A 21,227-nucleotide genomic window follows, 5' to 3' on the forward strand; every position below is an offset into this window, starting at 1 on the left:
ATGTAATGGAAAATGTTGTAGAGGTTGGAAAGAAAAGGCTAGCAAACAATATCCCATATCGAAGGATTGTGGGAGAAAATGGCACCTTATGAACCCCACGTCACTAATAAAAGCTGTTGCTCATGAAATAAGTGTGATGGTAGGTGTAAAACCCTATTGCTCATGCACTAAGCGTGATGATAGGTTTTTATGTAAGTGAAGTTGGCGGGCCCCACCACTATTTATTATTAAAAAAATGAAAAGGTCTAGTTCATTAGGAACCATCCATTTGTCTGGCAAAGAACTGCTACAAACGGGCTCGAACCAGCCAGATCCCAAAATATTGAGGGATCCAGAATGGTGACGACGATACCCAATCTAGATCAAGTGATTCTGATCCGAATCAATGGTTTTTCAAACCTTGATATTTAACATAGGTTTGTACTTGCATGTGTGTGTGTGTGATTGTTAGTGTGTGTGTGTGTGAGAGAGAGAGAGAGAGAGAGAGCGAGAGAGTTACTAGTGCTTAAGAGAAGCATGTGTGTGTGTGAATGATGAGAGAGAGAGAGAGAGACCTCAAAAGGTCAATAGCCATGACTTATTTATAACTTTTGCCGATGTATCAGTTTGAGGGATGAGAAAATTTACCCACATGAACTAGATTAGCTTCCCATCAATATAACTCTGCTTTAGATCCTTGAGAGCTTGTCTGATGCAGTCCTTATCTTGGTTTGAGTATCTTAAGCAAATGAGCCTCTGAGCTACCCTATAATCCATTCGGATGGAATGATATTGTGTACAGTTCAATTCCATCTTGGTTGCTTCCTGTAATAATTGTCAGCAAAATTTATTGTACTTTTTAGACACTGAAAGAAAATTTGAAACTAAGCAAATATGGCTTCAATTATTGCCAATAAAAGACTGCAGTATGCTCTAATGATATACAGGGACTTTCCATCTAAGATTTCCATGCTTTTCTCATGCCATTTAAAGCTATCACTTCGCACCAATTAGTCCCTTAGGCTTCGGCTTTGATAGATATTGATTTGGGTGAGGGACGTCAAGGGTATGAACCTTGAAGTTTATCCCATTTCCTGAAAACCCCAAACAAGCTAACCTAGCTTTTGTTTAAGTAGCACTTTACTTTTTTCAACTTTGTTTTCTTCCTCATGGCAAAAAGTGCTTTGGGATTGAAGAATTTTCTATAATTAGTGCGAATTCATGTTGTTTTGCAAGAGGGTGTAATTGTCAGTTCCCAAGTATTTAAATTTTCTTAGCTTGATTTCAGTCATTTACCTTATTTTAACCTTGCTAACCTAAAGATACTAAGCAAAGAAAGATATATCTCAAGCTGCAAGTTACCTAGCTTAGAAAGATCAGCTTACAAATAGTGGTAGATATTGCTCTCATTGGTGAGATATCTTGAGAGATTTAAGAACTTATAAGAAAATCTCAGGGCACCAAGAAATAAGAGGGATGGGAGAGGAGAGAGACAATCCTCGATAATGATAAAATAAATAGAAAAAGAAAGCGATAAAAGAAAAAAAGTATCTGCTAATCTAATTTTCTATAAACTCCCTAAGTTTCTAGATTATATTCTTTATTCATATCTCATTTTTCTTGTAACCTTAGAACTTGCGTGTAAGTAATTAGATTTCCAACAATCAGCATTCAACAAATAAAGGTAAAAAAATGTCCTGTTAAGGCATTAAGCAAAATATCCTTTCCTTTTTTGAAGATTTTGTGCTTTTTGTGTGATGCTTTGAAAAGATAGAGATACTTTCACCACAGTTTAGAAGTGATTTGACTCAACCACCTATAAAAGGAAAGTACTTGCCATCGTTCCATAATTGTTTTATGTATTGCATTATAGAGAAAAGAACAATGAGGAACATCATACCTTCTCTGCAATCCTTGCTGTGATGCTTTGAGCAGTTTTTACTACTGAGCCAGGAAGTCCTGCAACTCCAGCCAACAGGAGGCCATAATGGTTTACTTGTTGAGGCCCATCCCTGAGATGGAACTGCCAAACCATGGAGGATTTTAGAGAGAGTAAGCCACACAACAAAATTTCTTCCAATCAAATAAAGCTAAAAGACCCACCTTGAAATCTAGGCAACTGTCCTTTATGTCGACTTGGAAATGGAGAATCTTAACATTAGGATAGACACTTGCTAATTCTGACAGGTTCTCCATATGTGTTGCAAATATAGTGTACCTGAAATTATAACATATTATTCCGTTCAATATAACTTCTTTTTATTTTATTTTTTTGGTATAAATTGTGACGATAGTGGAACTTTCTCAATATTCAAATGAGTTTCAAGAAAGCTTGCTTGCTCAGCTAATTTTTCCAAGAGATAGTTGATCATACTAATTGCAATCAAAGCTCAAAGCACTTGCTGATCTTATGAGCATCAAACACTACCAATGTTAGACATTGTGGGGAACTATAAAGAATTCGAAACAAGGGAAGTAGTTCGTTGTAATATGAAGGGATAGGAACTAGGAAGTGCATCAGAAAACGTTTTTGAGAGCAGTGATAAAATAAAAAAGAAGTTATTTAGTTAAATTGAAATATATATGTCACCATTTGCGATAAAACTCATTACAGATCTACTATCCATATATGTATCTTTCAACATTACAAAACTGGCACATTTGCCACACACTTCAAAATCTTGGAAGAGAAAATAGGACCTGCAATGACTTTGAGTTAAAGATGTATTACGCATTCAATGAGAGTAAATGCTCACAACAGCTCCATGCAATAGCAAAGCCATCAGAGGAAGAGGTAGCTCGACCAAGTTCATCCATAACAATCAGGCTCCTAAGTCAAGATCCAATATTGTAAGATGCAGATCAATATTTCCCAGATTTAAGGCAAACAACTGTACTAACATTCCATGCAAATATACATTTTCCTCTCACAAGGTACCGAATGACATGCCAGATTCCAAATTTAAGGATTTGGGTATTCGTACCTTGGCGACACATTTTGCATGATGAAAGCTGTCTCTTTCATCTCGGTCATAAACTGCTCATAAATTGAGGAGAAAGAGGTCTTTCACTTGAGTAATTGACAATAACCAGAAGTAATGTAGCATAAATTGCGAAAGCATATCATACTCCTATGAATAACGAAAAAAAGGTTTTTACTCAAGTAGTTGACAATAACCAGAAGAAATGTATCATAAATTGGGAAAGTATATCATAATCCAATGCATACAAAAGACCTTGCTAACGTATACATTCCCTACTAAATTTGAGTGACACATATCAATTATATTATATATATATGTAGATGACACCACTTCATTTCTAAAAATCACAGTGTTTTCTCATTAAGTTAGTGGATTATCAACATTGAATTAAGTGATGCAATCTCTCTAATGAGAAGAGGCTACACTGACTGAACCACTCTAATTGGAAAAATCAGCAGTCAAAAACGTGATGGAGATTGCAACATACATAATAGCACTGACTGATCCTTTCTAGTTTGACAAAGTCACTAGAAGATATGGAGCGATCCACATTCATATAATTCAAGCACAATATGAAATTCTCAGCAAGTAGCTCCAACACAATCAGAATGCTTGATATGTATTGTACGTGCAACTTAAACATTTTGAAATCCTATCAACTAGTTCCAATACATCGTGTGTGAACCAAGGTTTAAAAAAAAATGGTGATCCAAATCGGAACCAAACGATCCGGATTGGGACCTGGTTAGGCCAATTGTGTGAACCAAGGTTTAAAAAAACGGTGATCCAGATCGGAGCCATACAATCCTGATTGGAACCTGGTTAGGCCAATCTGGATCCCGAAATATATCGGGAACCAGCTGATTCCTTCTATGAACCAATCGGTTCTGGCCAGTTCTCGGACAAAACTTGGCCCACCATTATTTTTAAATTTTTCAATGTTTTTACTTTTTATTGTCAGGTTCGCTGGGCTGGATCGCTGATCCACCGAACTGGATCGGTCTTCCAGATCAGCGATCCAGGTCACCAATCCATTTTTTTAAACATTGGTGTGAACCAAGAAATCACAAATAATTATTTGATCATTAAACAACAAAAGGATACATGTGGGACCCCTCTTTTTATATTAGTTCCTTTTAGTATTTGGGTTGGATTATTTCATGATCTCATAGGCCTTTCAAGCATCAAATCATGTGCACTATGTGATCTCAAATATCACAACATTTTTTATTTTTCCTTTAAACGCTTGAACTTTTTAAAAATAATCTGAATTTATTGGTGTATGTTAAATGGGAAATCAAAAGCATAAAGAATGGGATGAGTACAAATTATGCACATCCAAAAAGAAGGTGAATTTACCGTACTAGAGTTGGATTCCAGATTATCTCCTGTTCCAATGCGAGTAAATATGCGGTCTACCACACGCAATGATGAGAAATGTGCGGGGACGTAGCACCCAATATGTGCAAGTATCACAACGAGACAAACTTGTTGAAGATAAGTACTTTTACCACTCCTGGTAGACAATACAAATATACAAATTGATCAATGTCATATTTGTGAGCAAATATTTCTAATACCAAAGAAAATTGCACAAAGTAATTGTTGGACACTGAATGATATTCTCTCATGAAGAATGATTAGGATTTCATTAATCATGGAATAACATTCGGTGGGAAATGCATACTAGTTCTTAGGGTCACCACCGTCCATGAATGATGGTGAGAGTGTGGGTTCTACCAAAGAGGAAATCACCTATGAGTGGGTCTCACTCTCTCCATCATCCATCATTTCAGTAGATGGAGATGAGCCAACAACCTCATGGTTTCTCTCTATTACATTGGATTATCATGGACTTCTGCTTTGTGTAAAGCGAAACTCATAATTTATGAGTTCATACATGTTTGGACCCATGACGATTACCATGTTGGATGCCTCGGAAAGGAAGATATTGTTGGGCTGCATATTCCATTATTGAATAAACGATAAGAAACTAAAATCACACAGATAGTGAGAATAGAACTGCAGAAAGTGCAATTAATACAGTAGTTCCAAGAAGATAATTGATAAAAGAAATGGCCATACAGTGAACTCATTCTGTACGTTTTCCAGGATAGGGTGCCTTCCAGCATCAATTGCAATTGGACCATTCTCTAACCAGCATTTGTATGAAAATGAATACATTTATTGGCAATGGTCCAAACCCAAATTCACATTCAAACGTAAAAAAATAATCCAAGGATTGTACCAGTAAATTCCGGCCGTGTATACCGATCAACAGGCTTAGTTGATATTGTATGTGCAAATGAATTTAGGATCATGTCTAAGAGACATAAAGTCTCTGCAAGTAGCGTAAGCACAGAAGCGTCCTCTCTTATGGAATTAACAAGTCCTGTTAAAAACAAATATATAAAAAAAAAGTCTTGTAGAGAGAGAGAGAGAGTCAATAGGTCTTTAAAAAGCAAAAAAAATAAGGAAATCCTGTCATGCAGAAGTGAATGAGCTTGAGGTTCATTTAGAGAGCATGTTCCAATTCGGGTTACTAGAAAACGGATCTCATGGTTTACATAAAATATTATAAACAAATGATGGAGTACTCAAAATTGCTCCTGTGATGTCCTATTTGTAAACCAAGGTGATCCTTTAGGATCCCAATTTCGTGTACAAAACACATACTTGTACAAAATTTTAAAGCCAATTTAAAGGGGAGAAAAAAGTTACAAAGGAATAATTCAAAACCATGCAAGAAGAGTGAAAAACAAACGTATTAATAAGCAAATACATTGAGAAGTGAAATCTGCAAGGTGTAGCAATATGGCAGACTCAAGGAAATGCTTTAATCATCTCAAACTCGGATGCACAAAGCACTGATAAGAGAGATCCCTGATATGAGAATTTGTGAACCATGAGAAGTTGTTAACCAGGAACTCCTTATGATGCCGGTCACTACATAATTTGGAATATATCGCATTTGATGGCATAGGGTTTCTGCTAAGTACTGGTCAATTTGTGCCTATTGTTGGTAATAGATATCTTTAAAGGTCAATATGATTATACCAACACTTGATAATTGAATTGTCTCTGTGCAAAATATGATTATACATAAGATAATGCCACAAGATCACAAACTAGCTTTTGCTATTTATCAACGAGTAGTTTCTAAGGATCATTTTATATTTTCAGCTTCCACTTCATCAAATCGCAATTGCTGTTGTTCTAGGTCTACGCTGCAATGAGCAGACCACCTTAGTCTAGTTTCGCTCATTTTATCACCTATTGAAGCTACCCTAAACTGTTAAATTATATTTTGTTTTCCATTTTTAAACCCCAGTACATCAGCCGCAGCTGTATTATATCAGCTTGGACCCCTGCCATCACAAACATAAATGCTGGTATTTTAAACGTTGCTCATGTATTTTACATGCATATCCATTTGAATGTAGCATGTGGTGTTATATGCATTAGAAGTTTCATAATCTTATATTCTTATGAGTGATTAGGTACCAATAATGTTCATCAAGATATGAATGCATTTCAAGAAAGCATACTATTGATCACAGACATTAGACTAGATGCAACAATTTGACTAAGAAAAATAAATTGGTGGCTGAATTTAGTACATGTAATTTCACTCGGTAGAATTACACTGGAACAAACTGTTATGCATTTCACGTATGGGCATCTATTCCATGGCTTGCATGCATTCAGACTATTCAATATTTTTATCATGCATTCTTCGAGCCAATAAGAAAATTTTCATATAAAGCAGGGCTTGACGTTTCTCCCACAAAGACATGGAACAGTCTTGCACATGAAGACACATTGACATGTTGCATGTCGACCCTGGCTTTATAGTGTAGTTTTCAACATTGTCCCAAGAAAATGACAAAGAAAACGTCAATCTACACATCATTAGCAATATAACACTGAAAATCTATTATTTTTATACACTTGTTTAGTAGAAAATAAGTGTAACCTTCCAAGCAAAGTTCTGTTCTTGTGTAGCATTCTGCAGCCGCAGACTTGTTCCTCACATTCAACTGCATTACAAGTCGTGTTAGTAACTTCTATCATAAGTGAATGCAAGAACCAGTGTATGAAATTCACATCATATGTAACATTAGGAAGGGTTAAATCATAAATCAGCTTAAGCACAAGATGGACATACAGACTAGGGTTATTGAGAGGCTTCATCATCATCATAAGAACCTTTTTCCAACTAATTGAGGTCGTCTACTCGAATCCGGGTCCACCATTCTATTATATCAATGCCCTCAATGAAGTCATAAGTCCCCATATCTTTTCTCATTACTTCCAACCATGTCCTGTTGGGTCTACCCCTTTGAGCATTCCACTTGAACTAACTCGCACGTCCTAATAACTATTGTATTGGGTCTGCGCTGCACATGGCTAGCTCACCTAAGTCCACTTCCTCTCATCTTATCGCAATTTGGTACTACACTTAAATTTTTCCAAATGTATTCATTTTGAATTCTAACATTTCTTGTCTTGCCACTCATTCATCTCAGCATCATCATCTCAGCTACACTCATTCTATAGGTATGTTGTTTTTGTGATCGCCCAACATGCTGCCCATAAAGTAAAGTTGGTCTCACAAATTTCCAATAGAACTTGCCCTTCAACTTCATTGGTATGCGACGATCATATAAAACTCCAATTGCACAACTCCACTTCGCCCACCCAGCTCTAATTTATGTGCGATGTCTTCATCAATCTCTCCATTTTCTTAGATATCGACCCAAGATATTGAAAGTACATACTTTTTGGTATTTCTTAGCCGTCAATCTCCACATCTTTACCCTATTATTACTAAATTTACATTCTATATATTTTGTCTTAGTTCGGCAAATTCTAAAACTTTTGGATTCTAAAGCATCCCTCCAAAGTTCTAGCTTTGCGTTAAAGCCGTTTCAGGTCTCTTTGATCAAAACTATATCGTCCGCAAATAACAAATACGGTGATACCTCATCTTGTAAGTGCCTAGTTAAGGCATCAATAACTAAGACAAAGAGGTATGGGCTCAATGCTGACCCCTGATATAGACTTATTGTCACTAAAAGCTCACTCATCTCTCCACTATTTGTTCGCATGCTAGTTAGTGCTTCCACCACATTGATGTAGTGTCCGAAGACTCCTTTTTTTTTCAACATCCCACCAAATCAAATCTTGAGGTACTCTATCATAAGCTTTCTCTAGATCAATAAAGACCATGTGGAGATCTTTTCCCTTTGCTCTAAACTTCTCAATCAGTTGCCTAAGTAGGAAAATAGCCGCAGTTGTTAACCTCCTTAGCATAAAACCGAATTAGCTTTCTGATACACTCGTTTCATGCCTTAGTCGTTGCTCAATCACTCTCTCCTAGAGCTTCATAGTGTGACTCATAAGTTTGATCCCTCAATAGTTCACATAATTTTGTATATCTCCTTTGTTCTTGTAAATAGGTACCACAATACTTTTCCTCCATTAATCTGACATTTTCTTTATTCTTAACACCTTGTTGAACAGCTTGGTCAGCCTCAATGTCAATCTCCCCCATGCACCTCCAAATATCTATCGGGATGTCATATGGTCCTACAGCATTTCCTATCTTCGTCCCCTTCAAACCTTCTTTTACTTCCGACATCCAAATCCTACGAATTCGTCTTCATCCTCTTCAAGCTTATGATATTTATATCATGCATGCATAACATTGATAAATTGGAGGTCTATCAACCATTTCCAAAGAATGAAGATGTCTTTTTCTTTATAAATAAAAATGAAGGTATAATAGAATCTAGTGCACTCACAGATTCAAGTTCTTGAGTTGAGCAATGTATATTCTTTCCATGTTTCAATATCTGATCCACAAGTTAGAAGCACACATGAAATTTCCATAAAAATATGAAGAATTGAGAATATGAACAAGTACATAAACTTTTTAACCTGAATGAAAATACCAGGAAGCAGTCCCTTTATGTCCTTTTGTGGTAAACTGAAATAGAATCCCTGCCTATTGTTAAAGGGCATCTTCAGATTTGGCAGTTGGTAGTCTTCACGATATCTTTTTGCAAGGTCATGTATAGCTGTCATTCATTCATTAATTAAGACACCCAAGTAAATCACTCTGCTCACCAAATATACATGCTAAGACCAAACTAACAAAGTAATACCTTCACTGGTATCACAAAAAGATCTACGTGCAACATCAAGAAATCCATCAATGCCAGCCTTGACAGCAAAACATTGCTGAGTACGGGCAACAAAAGGAACCCGCGCATGCAAAATATCCTCGTCTATATAATCTCTGATTCTAAAGGATAAAAAACAAAATCCTTGATGAGACTCCAATTGATAATATGCACAATGAATTTGACTCCAATTAAAGATATTTATCTAAGCATGAGTGACCTCAACATTACTTCAGAGGAGTAAAAACTAGGAAAAGTGGCACTTTGATGAAATGGAATAGAACCTAGGCTTAAAGTTATCATTAGTAATCTTAGAAGTTACTAACACACATTGGAATTCCCGCACCAAGACATGGCACGACACGAAACAGCAACTTATTATAACAAGTAACCAACAGCCAACCAGCACTAAAATATATTCAATGTCAATGAAGTGGCATCACCATTATCAGGGGAATATCAAAATAGATGTATTCAACACCAGTGACATGAGTAGACTAGAGTATTTAGTTCACCCTTATTAATACTTGTGAGAAATATTCCAACAATATGAATATTTACCACAGGTAAAAGGAAAACTCATTGATAAAAACTTAGTACATACAAGGAGCACAAAAAATTTATAAGGCCTATGTTCACTGTTGCAACCAAAACCTTGAAAGACTTTATGCCCAATGTTTGTGTTTGCTGACTGTCTTATACCTTGATTGGCATTTCCTTTTCTTCTAGAAACTCAGACATCCTCAAGTAGTTGGTGCAAAAATTGCATAGTTATGCACATTTGAAAGGATAAAAAGGAACTATTTTATAAAAAAATCACTAATAAGATCACAGAGCTTTGGCTGCTATTTACGTCTCTTGCATCTAGCATACATTATGTGTATATCCCAGGAACATATGTAGGGTTCTTCAAATGTGCACAAGCAGAACCGTGCTCTCAACATGAGCCATCCTATATAATACACATAAACATGCACACATGAAACCAGTGTTTTGAACTCCCTTCATGCCAGGTACTCAGCCCTTGCCTGAGGAAAGTTACTTGGGCAAGTCCAAGTGGAACTCAGACTTGCCCGAGTACTGTACAAGGCCAAAAGCCCTAGAAAAATATTGAAGATAGGAAAATATTTTAAAATATAATAAATGTAATAAAGGTCCAGTAAAACCAAAAGTGAGCTAAATAATCCAAATACGCTTAAAAAAGTGTAAAAATGAATTTTCAAAATGGAAAATTGTTTCATGCGGCAAGAACCGCATTTCTACATTTGCGGCCCTGGAGGTATAAAGCATCCATCTAAAAAATGGATGGAAATAGGTGGTCCATCTAAAAACAATTGATACTAACGGTAAATGGTCCAAATATTTTATTAATAGAATTATTATTTATAATTTTCAATTTTTATTTATTTTTCCATATTCATGATCTCCATGTTAGAGATTACATGTCCTAAAAAAATACATCAAAAAATCCATCTCAAAAATAGATCTTTATGAGGTGACTCATTTCTACATAGACTCATAGAAACCGTGTCCTTTCAAAATTCGTCTATAGTAGGAGATATTTTAAAAAGTCCAAAGACGTGTAAAATAAATAAATAGGGAATATGGAAAAAAAAAAACTCATAATCTTTGCCAATACATATACAAATTATATATAAACACTTTATACAACAATCCCATATTTTTCTATATTTTATGGGATTTTTTTCAATTTTTTATGTACCCCGAGTTGAACATAAAATTCGAATCAACTCGGCCTGGTCCTCAAAACACTACATGAAATATTTGAAGGGCTCTTCTAACACAGACCACATTTATGTGCCTAGAGCTTCTATTCCCTGAAGCTCATCATAGCAGTACTTCTTCACATATCATCTCACTGCACATTAGATATCACCATTCATTCCTACCATAGGCTATTGTTTCTACAATGGCCTAGGGGTTCTAGCACAATGTGCTAAATACTTCATTGACCACTATCCATCATGTTGCTGTTGTCAAAGTTTCATTATTATTAATCACAAAGTTTCTCTTTTTTCATGCAAACTGCACGGTATCAAAATTTTGCTGTTCCTCTAATTTATGTAAAAAATGTGCCTATATACATACATCTGTGTGTCCGTATATATCTATGTGTCCGTATATAATGCAAAAACACTAGGGGCTCATATAGGTTACACAGGCATGCGCATGCGTATACATTGCAAATTATTCTGATTTCCTAATTTATACCTCAAGTGACTATCTAATTACTTAAAACAAAAAAGTAACTTCGAACCAAAACAATTAAAAAAAGGCTAGGTGTTCAGCTAGGCTACAAACACACGTGCATAAATGTACAACACAAATTCTGTGAGTTCCTAATTGATACCTCAAGTGACTACCAAATTACTTAAGACAAAAGAGAAACTTTGAAGTAAAAACAACATCAAAGATGCAATAGCACTGCCATGAGGGCTTCCTTCGAAGACATGAGTTCAGCAAATAAAAAAATATGAATCATCATCAATCAAAGCATTACTGAAGCTTGGACATTCTTGACTAAATACATCAGAAGCATTATAAGCAACTACTAACTTATAAAAAATTGACATTGAGGGTTGATTCATACCTTTTCCTTATGGCATCATATTTTTCATTTCCACAAATATTATAAATGTTGCGTAGGAGGAAGCATTTCGAATCCTTAAGTGCCTGAAAAAATTCAGGTTTTAAACCAAATGCCAAAGCTAGGAAATCATGTAACCACACGATTGTACCTTGGAAAGCAGGGGCAAAGCATCCAAAGCAGTTTTAAGAAGGATAACAGTTGCAATTAACATTTGGCTCTTTCGTGCATTCACAAGGCCTGCGGCATCAGTGGTGACTCTGTTTGGCTTGAAACAGAAATGACAAAGTACCCTATCTAGAGAGAAAAGGACAGACAATAAGCTATCTAAATAAAATGCAGAAAATGCATAAAAATCATTGCGTTAAAAAATAAGAAAATTGTTTTAGCACCTGCAAATAGGTTGAAGACAATTACTAAGTAAAATTTACCTGTTTCTTTTGGAAATTTGCGAAGAACCTGAGATAGCCCAAAGAATAACTCTTCATTGCTCATTAACTCATCCTAGAAAATGAAGTATTGATGTTAGACTACAGCATTGAGGTTAGCTGAGAACTGAATCAATAAATAACTATTTGAGCAACAAAGAATATTATAAGGCATAATACACCGTATCCCATTCCGTTCACATGGAAAGGGCCTTGCTATCCGCTAGAGAGATCATACGGTTCATTTCTTTATTCCCTTGGGTATTAAACAAGATAGTCCTACATTCTTAACCTTATGAATAAATTTTGAAGCAGCTCAATGATACCAGTGTGATCCTGGTCATCCATATTTTGATTATGATTTTGACATATAGTGCAAGTGGTTGTGGCTGCAGCTGGATCACTTGTAAGGAGGTGGTATTTTAGTGATTTTAGAAAAAGTATATTGTACGTCCAACATGCATTTTATAGCTCTACACGCACTGACTTCCACTATTTGTAACTGAGCACCAACAATGGAGATGGTTCGCAGCTCCACTTGATGGACAATACCAGACTTTGAGCATGACATGATTATCCCTACCATCTATCATCAATGACGAGCAATAGATGAGGCTGCGTGTACATTACTTGTATACTACATATGCTTGTATGGGTGCCTTTTGTGAAACTTATCTAGGTTAGATAACTTGCGTTCTTCACCTCACATATCTCGTTTCTTCTTTTTCCTTGTTAAACTTACAGAGGGATGCGTGACGGCATATTTGCTGATATTAGGAGAGGAGAATCATAATGAAGAATTTGAGAATAATGCTAAGGGTGATACAAAGAAGAATGTGAACTCTAAGGTCAAATCATTCTTCCAGTCCTAATGAGAGACGGTCTTATACAAGGGAGTAGAATATGCCTAGACAAATCAATGTGGATAAGAACCTTATATTGTCACACTATCAGAAAGGATATGAATACACGGCATGAGAAAGACAACTAAAATGATTTACACCAGTAAATCAGAACTCTAAGTGTCTGCCTTGGACTCACCCAATTTACTTGGACTTGGCAGGGTGCCGAGTCTGCAACCACACCACCAGAACCAACCATGTCTTGCCACATCCCAATATTTCATTATTACCTTTTTAGGACTTGGCCAAGTCTCTAACTCGGGACTCTAGCAAGTGATGCAGGGAGAAAAATAATAAACAGAAATAAAAAATAAAATAAAATAAAAGTTGAGAGATTATACCTCTCTTAGGGTCTGCAAGGGAGTGCACCCCAAGATCTTTTTACAAGATCAAATTCTTTCTTTATTCTCCAATAACCTCTCTTCAAAGAGGGGCCACACCTCTTTTAATACAAGCAAAAGAAAAAACAAACCTATCCTCTTGTACCACTTTTTTCATTTCTCCCTTATCTCTCTCTCTAACTTCCACGTACCATATTTTTTCAACCCTCCCTTATCTCCCTAACTGCTTTTCCTATTTCTTCTCTCCCCTACATTTTCCCTATATCTTTTTTTTCCATCACATGAACCTCTCTCTCTCTCTCTCTCTCTCTCTCTCTCTCTCTCTCTCTCTCTCTCTCTCTCTCTCTCTCTCTCTCTCTCTCACATATGTGAAGCCCATGAATCCAGGAGGCTCACGTTACTAACTTTGCATATCCTAACAGAACCAAAGATATCAACATAAACAAGGAAAGTTAATTTTATCCATAACCTAAAACTCATGCACTAAAGAAAACAAATACCAACTCATACCTTCGACGCCCTACCTAATTTCTCAAACAAACAAGAACCAACAAGAAAATTGAAACAAAAAATGAAAAAATTAAATTTTCTTAAATTTTATTTGAATCATTCTCCTGGGGCTGGGAGAAGCTCGACCTCGAGATTACATCCTTTAGAGGGCAATCGAATAATTGTTGATGTAGTCCAACCATCCTTCAGAGGCTAATCGAATAATTGGTTATGTAGTCTGACCGTTCTTCTCGATACTTCATCTTTTTAAGTGAGCCAACTTAGCAGACACTTGCAGTGCAAATTGTAGAGGAATTTTGAACTACCGAACTCTGGAATACCAAACTGAATCTTAAATTCTCTTTTGAGCTCAAAGGGTTGCATTTCACATATCACAACTAGTATATTTTCTACTTCATAATCGTCAAAATCTTTTGCACTGAGAGTTACATCTTCATGTTCTTCTTCCTCCGATTCCAATATATAAAATAGATCTTGTAGACCCTGTTATATTATTTTGCTAAAATGCTCAACTAGGTCTTCTTTGAGTCTCATATTTTTTATCCAATCACTCAAATATTTGATCTATATGCTCTATAACTAGATCATCAGTTATTTGTCATCAACACGGATCTCATGGCTCTGATACCAACTGATGCAAAAATAATAATAAATAGAAGAATAAAATAAAATAAAAAGGATTAAGAGATTATACCCTCTCAAAGTCTGCCAAGGAGTCCACCCTAAGATCTTTTCACAAGATCAAACTCTTTCTTTATTCTCCCATAACCTCTCTTCAAAGAGGACCTCTTTTAATACAAGAAACCGAAAAACAAATAGATAAAAAAATCAAAAAAACAAACAAACCTATCCTCCCATACCACCTTTTTCATCCCCCCTTAGCTCTCTCTATCTAACTTCTACATACCACATTTTTTCAACCCTCCTTTGTCTCTCTACCACTTTTCCAATTTCTTCTCTCCCCTACATTTCCCTCTATCTTTTTCTTTTCCATCATGTGAACCTCTCTCTCTCTCTCTCTCTCTCTCTCTCTCTCTCTCTCTCTCTCTCTCTCTCTCTCTCTCATTTGTAAAACCCATAAATCAAGGAGGCTCATGTTACTATCTCTTTGCATATCCTAACCAAACCAAAGATATCAACATAAACAAGGAAAGGCAATCTTATCCATATCCTAAAACTCATGCACTTAAAAAAAAAGGAATTCCAACCATACCTTCAACACCATACCAAATTTCTCAAAAAAAAAGAACCCGTATGAAAATAAAACAAAATATAAAAAAATTAAATTTTCCTATAATTTAATTGCATCAGCAAGTCTCGAACCCAATCCTGTTTTTTCACTTATTTATGCAGTTGAGGACACCTACTATGATCTATGAATAGGGAAGGAAGAATAACTACAGCACCAGAAGTTTCATAAGATTATAAAATAAAGAATACCTAGAAAGTTAGGAGTATCAAACTTATTAGAAGAAATGCTTTCAAAGCCTCAAGGAGTAACTAAAACATCAAACAATAAACTGAAAACACGCCCTTTCTTTATCATTAGATCAATTCCTATGTTGATACACATCTTTTGGATGACTTAACTGCGTACCTTACAAAAAAAAAACCAAATATTAATAAATCAGACAAGATACTAACCAAGCAATCGAGGCGGGCATTGATAGTCTCAATATCTTTGAGAGGTTGCAACAGATTAGCTCTTAGAAGCCTGGTCCTAGAGAAAATGCAGCAAATAAGCAACACAAAAATAGAAAATCATATAACTTATACTTCAGAAAATTCATGCCATTACTTATAAGCTTTTCATACTTTTAAAACTTTGGGGTTTGTTTTTAAGCAACAACTGCACTCGGCATCTTTTGGAAACGTTTCAACATAATTAGGTCAAACAAACCAGATTTTACAGTTAACCAATTTCAGCCTTAGCTTTCCATACAACTAACTTTTATTTGTACTGAAGCTTTTATACTGATGACTTTGTTCTGGAAATATCCACCAAAATATATTGTTTTAAAGTGGGACACTTGTGGAAGTTTCCAAATAGAAAAAAGAAAACCAAGAGAAAACGAAAATAGATCATACCCTCCAATAGTTTTTGTTGTCTTTAGCATGTAGAAAAGACTCTTCTTCTTATTGCTTGAGGCCCCAAGAATAGAATCTAATGGCTCAATGACTTCCAAGTTCTGAATACTGCATTCCACACTGAAGACATATAAGTTGGACTTGAGAGGAAATATGTCCAGATTCACTGGTTATCAGAATTTCCAAGGAGACTAGAATACTCAGTAGCCCTATCTGTGGAATAAATAAATAGAAACCAAATGCAACAAGACAGACAAGAAGTTCAAGTGTGTGAAGGAGCTTCCCCTTTCAGCATGGGCCATACCTTGTAACATCAATATTCATATGATCAAAGGAACCATTGAAGGTAACCTGGAAATGTTCAACAGACAAGAACAAATAAGATCTACAAACTTCAACCTCTCAATAGTAAAAAGTAAAACAAGCTACGTATCAAAGTTTTTCTTGAAGCAATGGAAAAGTTCTGTTTTTTGGAGGTTACGTGCAAATGGTATCTTCCTCCTTTCTTATTTTCTTGAAGCAATGGAAAAGTTCTGTTTTAGAAGGTTACATGCAAATGGTATTTTCCTCCTTTATTATTCTAACATGTAAACATCCTATAAAAAGCTTCTGCCTCACATTACTGCTTTTTTTGCACTTCTGTGCTCCTTAAGATTTTAATATTCCTACAACTTACATTTAAGTATGTACCTATTTGCAAGAGGTGTCAATGCAACACATGAATTTGATAAATCAAGAAAAAAATATGCTAGCAGAAAGTGAATTTTCTCCAAATCTCGCTTCTGCTTTGCTAAAATTTTGAATCTAGGCTAGAATGCCTGCTAACTTCCAAATGATGTGTTATCAGCATGTCCAAGTTGGCACACATGTATATTGAGATTAAAAAAGAGAAAAAGAATCCCCCAGAATATCCTTTTTCAAGATAGCTTTACACACACAGGTCAATTACCTTAAATGAATGTTAGAAAAAAAAAACATTAAATGGTCATAAAATGGTGAACCTATATAAATTGTGCTGCATTAATCAAGAAAATAATATGACATTCAAATTTTTTACCGATATTGAGTGATTTGTGACTATGACACCTTTGTCTGTTTCTGTCCTGTAACAATGTGAATAAATTCTTAAATCAGTACCAGCACACAATGTTCTTAATTAAAAACATGTATAGGCTCACTTGGTACGTGGTAAAATACCCAGAAGGAAATATATGCAATACAGGAATTCAATTTGTTCGACTTCAAATGTAACAGAGAATTATTTCGATTTGCATGGCTACTAAACCATTATTCATGAAAGGAAATGGGTTTATTTCACCAATAGCAATAGCAAAACCCCACAATTCTATCCGGGAGCATTATTAGTTTCACTTATGATCTTGTCTACATAACTCAACAGATATTGCACCCCTCAGATGCCATCACCCCTAGAAAACGGTATCTTTGCATCAAGTGCACATCTGAATGGATTCAATAAGTGAAGTTAAATAAGACAATACACTAGAAATGCATAAAGGAAGGCTGGTGGCAGTTGCGTGCACCGATAAGCACAATGTGAAGGCCTTTGCGCCTGCATTAAAGGTGAAGCAATCCAACCCATGAATCTTGAATCAGATGATATGAAAAATACATTTGTTGACATTGATGTTCAGGAGCTTTTTATGTGAGTAGGTCACTACGTGAAACCAGGCTCAACAAGTTTTTCATGAACTGGGAACATGGCAGGTGGATTGAATCAGGCATATGGAGTATTAGATTTGGATTTGAAATCCCAACAGGATCTAGATGGTTGATGGAATTAGACTACAAGTTGTTGACACTAAGTCTTTTCATTTTCTTTTTTGTTGGATAGGTTAGCTGCGTTCGAAGTCTGGACCACCTTTTTTTAATAAGCCACAACCTCCTCTTTTTCATAATTGAAGCCACAACCTCGGGGTTTATTAGATAACTGCCTTCAATATAGCTCTTTCCAAATCTACGAAAAAACATAGTCATCACCGATAATGCATCGCAATCATTCTCACCATAAGCATCAGCTTTAGTCATAGTTCCTAAAATCAATAGCTGGTAAAATATGAATAATAACAGACATAACTTATTACATTGGGTTGAAGATATCATGGGTTGTTTATTCAAGGCAAAAATGTACCATTTAATGGTAGCTGCAGCAGCACCCAGACAAAGATAGTACTGTTTGTAGTAAGTGTCTAAACCAAGAACAGAAAGCTCATGGGATGCCAAATTTTTTACCACAGCAGATCCCTGAAAAAAAGTGGGAAAGTGCAGCTCACACAATTTGTGAAAATAGCAAGCAAAATAAATAATAACATAATGTACACACATCCAAAAATATGATCGCATATGTCTACGATCTGTATGTATTTATAACTATGTGCATGAGCATGCACGCATGTGTTGTGTATTTTTAGAGAGAGAGAAACAGAGAGAGAGAGAGATTTCAGGCTCCAACTTTTGTATCGTCAAAGCAACCCCGCGCCATGACAACCTACATTACAAATAGTAGATGAGTTAATGGCATGACTATGCTAATTCAATTATTTTTGCTTCCTAAGGATCCCAAATTTATCAAAAATATTAACACCTTCTTAGTAGATGAATAATATCGATCTACAAGTTCTGAAACACCAATTCTGCCATCTGGTGCAAACTTGTTTGGGGGGACAATAATTGCCACTGGGTCGTAGAAATGCAATAGTGTCTTTGTATTCTGATATGAACTGCTTGTTTCAATGTATTGAGAAAGATGCAATGAGGCTGATCGCAAGTTGAATGCAACCAAACCAACCTTCAGAGTAATCACCCAATATCAAACCATATGGATTCAAAGAAAGCAATGGCATAATATTATGTGCAATAAAATTACCAGAATAACATTTTGTATTTGAGCATGTCATGATCTTCTTCCTTAAAATATGATCTGGCTTCTTTGTATCTTCTTGGTTAACTAGAACACACACATTTGAAGGGATATCACATTGAAATCCTCAAATAAAGTTGGCCCAAATATTTTTTTTTTTCAAAGGAACGAGTTCATTTCTTATGTAGTAATACATCAAGTGAATTTCTTATGTAGTGATACATCAAGTGGCGAAAAGAGTCAATTTTATATAATAGTATATCAATTCCATTTTGCATTATAATCCATCAATTACCAGAAAAGATTCCTGAAACAAATCTCCAATAAGATCGTGAATGATAAACTCATGAAAATAGACCGTAAAGAATCATCACTTCCTCTTTGTAAAACACAGCATGCAATTTTAGGTATACAATCCATTGGATGCCTCCATATTATTGAAAAAATAAAAAAAATAAAAATCAAGACATAGAACTCATTGTATCCTATATCAAGATGAGCAACCACAAAAAAAGTTTGACAATAATAAAACTGCAAGTATATAAGTTAATAGCTCTGCAGAAGTTACAAACCTACAGTGTATCTTAAGAACCCATATAAAGCTCCAATGTATCTTAATATGTTCACCGCTATCTTAAAATATTTACAACTCACCAAATTGCCAACAACTAAGACTGTACTTCTTTCTCCTTTTCTTTTTGCGAAGTAGGGATTGACTTTAAAATCAAAGAATAATTTGATTCAAACAATTAACTGAAACAATTACTCTCTATATCAAAAAGTATGTCCAGTAAAATAATAAATAAAATTTGTTATGAGCTCTGAATTTATCATCCACATTTTGATAACAATTCTATAGATCACATTTTTGGGATATCAGCCATATCATAAATCAGTGGTCGTCTTTTGAAAAATACACTAAAACAATATTTCATTGAGAGGAAAAATAACTTTAAACTGAAATAAAACCAACATTTTCTAAGGACTATCTCAAACCACAATCACATAGTACTTGATGTGCACGTAACTTCATTCTCTAAGAGTATCTTCATAAAGAATCTTTACGTGTACATAACCAAAAAAAAAAATAGAAGAAAACAACTAAAATCATTTTCGATTGCATATATTTCTGACACTTATGGTGGGGAGAGAGATGATCTGGTAGCATCTAGAAAGAGGGAGAGGAGAGGTTTTTGTGACAGTAAGAGGATTTCTACTACTATGGCAATAAGAGGAATTCTACTACTATGTAGCAAAGAGAGAGAGAGAGATATATAAATGATTCTATGACAAAACTGCATTTAGAGAGAGAGACACACACATACGGAATTATTACAGCTAAGTATCATTTATGATAAAGAGAATAGCATATTTAGGTGGCATTCAAACAACAGGTACAGATAAAGAATTTAGAGAGAGAAAGAGAGAGCCGATCCCTGATTGTATGAATTAGATGTGTGATCCAAAAGGAAAATCAGATAATTTCTCCATTTACTTGAAGAATTTAGAGAGAGAGAGAGAGACGATGTATGATTTTATAAAATAGAAGAGGAGAGAGAACAAAGGATCGTTGGAAACGGGGAACGTATTTCAACTATGAAGCTTCAAAGATAGGCACAGAGAGAAAGAGAGAATAGTATTTTAAGAGCATTTACGGAGAGAAAGAGGACACAGATATATCATTCTCAACTATTAGGCAACAGAGAGAGACACAAGCAGCGAGAATTTCTCTTTCGGTGCATTTAGAGAGAGGGACGTAAAATTTTCATGGTCGCTAGCATCTAGAGTTAGAGAAAAGAGAACTTAGGTCTTCATTGCATTAAGAGAGAGAGACCTAGAAGAGCGAGACAGATCCTTGATTCTGTGTCTTAGAGAGAGAAACGCTTCTAGAAAGAGAAACAGTTCTGGAGAGAGAGACCTCCTTAGCTCTGTTCTCGATGAGTCCAACAATGTAGCTTGAGATGTCCGCGTTTCCTTCCTCCATTTTGAGGTCGCCGGCTCTGTTAGAGCTCCACTCTTGCAAAAGAGAGCGCAGGGCAAAGACTGCAACTGAAAATCCGAAAGCAAATTTTTCTAACAGAGAGAGAAGAGGGAGAGAGAGAGCGGAGCGGGGTAAACTGCGGAAAATACGAAATACACAACCCGCTTTTATTTCCCGCCTTACCGGCTGTAGCCCGTCCACAAACTATCCGTACCGGTTTTACTTCGTTAGCATTAGCATATAGCATTCTAGAGAGAAAAATGGTTTGATAAATCTTGACTTGATAAAAAAATAATAATAATAAATTTTCAATCTATAAAAATAGTGCATATTATCACAA

General features: G+C 35.5%; 1 protein-coding gene and 1 long non-coding RNA gene across 27 annotated transcripts; one reads left to right on the plus strand and one right to left on the minus strand.

The window, feature by feature from the left end:
- Window positions 1-260: 260 nt before the first annotated feature.
- On the plus strand, window positions 261-2,244 carry LOC148778944 (uncharacterized). Its single transcript, XR_016048021.1, has 2 exons — window positions 261-416; window positions 1,853-2,244. It is a non-coding gene; the product is annotated as an uncharacterized LOC148778944 (long non-coding RNA).
- Window positions 550-21,027, minus strand: MSH4 (MUTS-like protein 4). 26 transcript variants are annotated; one of them, XR_016048020.1, is made up of 24 exons: window positions 20,825-21,019; window positions 18,631-18,834; window positions 18,499-18,534; window positions 18,178-18,290; window positions 17,086-17,131; window positions 16,333-16,379; window positions 16,029-16,136; window positions 15,585-15,654; window positions 12,191-12,263; window positions 11,911-12,056; window positions 11,763-11,845; window positions 9,134-9,273; window positions 8,921-9,046; window positions 8,771-8,821; window positions 6,940-7,003; window positions 5,212-5,355; window positions 5,049-5,116; window positions 4,864-4,922; window positions 4,323-4,479; window positions 2,964-3,016; window positions 2,711-2,809; window positions 2,083-2,197; window positions 1,880-2,002; window positions 550-804 (listed from the first exon to the last, which is right to left on the minus strand). XR_016048020.1 is itself a non-coding variant. In XM_011622909.3 (24 exons), the coding sequence occupies exons 1-24, from the start codon at window positions 20,888-20,890 to the stop codon at window positions 637-639; spliced, it is 2,379 nt and encodes a 792-aa protein (XP_011621211.1). In that variant the 5' UTR covers window positions 20,891-21,019; the 3' UTR covers window positions 550-636. The 26 variants fall into 26 exon arrangements, 9 of the variants coding, with proteins under 9 accessions (XP_011621211.1, XP_020519240.1, XP_020519239.1 ...); XR_016048019.1 differs by having other exon boundaries at window positions 4,887-4,922; window positions 15,585-15,660; XR_016048018.1 differs by having other exon boundaries at window positions 15,585-15,660.
- Between the last annotated feature and the right edge of the window lie 200 nt (window positions 21,028-21,227).

Source organism: Amborella trichopoda, chromosome 13 (assembly GCF_054954075.1).
Source record: "Amborella trichopoda isolate Santa Cruz 75 chromosome 13, AtrichopodaSantaCruz75HAP2 v2.0, whole genome shotgun sequence".
Lineage (NCBI taxonomy): Eukaryota > Viridiplantae > Streptophyta > Magnoliopsida > Amborellales > Amborellaceae > Amborella > Amborella trichopoda.

Excerpts from the sequence above, each read along its gene's own strand:
- MSH4 (XM_020663580.2), bottom strand. The coding sequence starts at position 20,890 with ATGGAGGAAGGAAACGCGGACATCTCAAGCTACATTGTTGGACTCATC. Across the intron at positions 12,264-15,584 it reads ATGCCCGCCTCGATTGCTTG|GATGAGTTAATGAGCAATGA; the intron begins GTTAGTATCTTG and ends TTCATTTTCTAG. Across the intron at positions 2,810-2,963 it reads ATGCAAAATGTGTCGCCAAG|GAGCCTGATTGTTATGGATG; the intron begins GTACGAATACCC and ends ATCTTGACTTAG.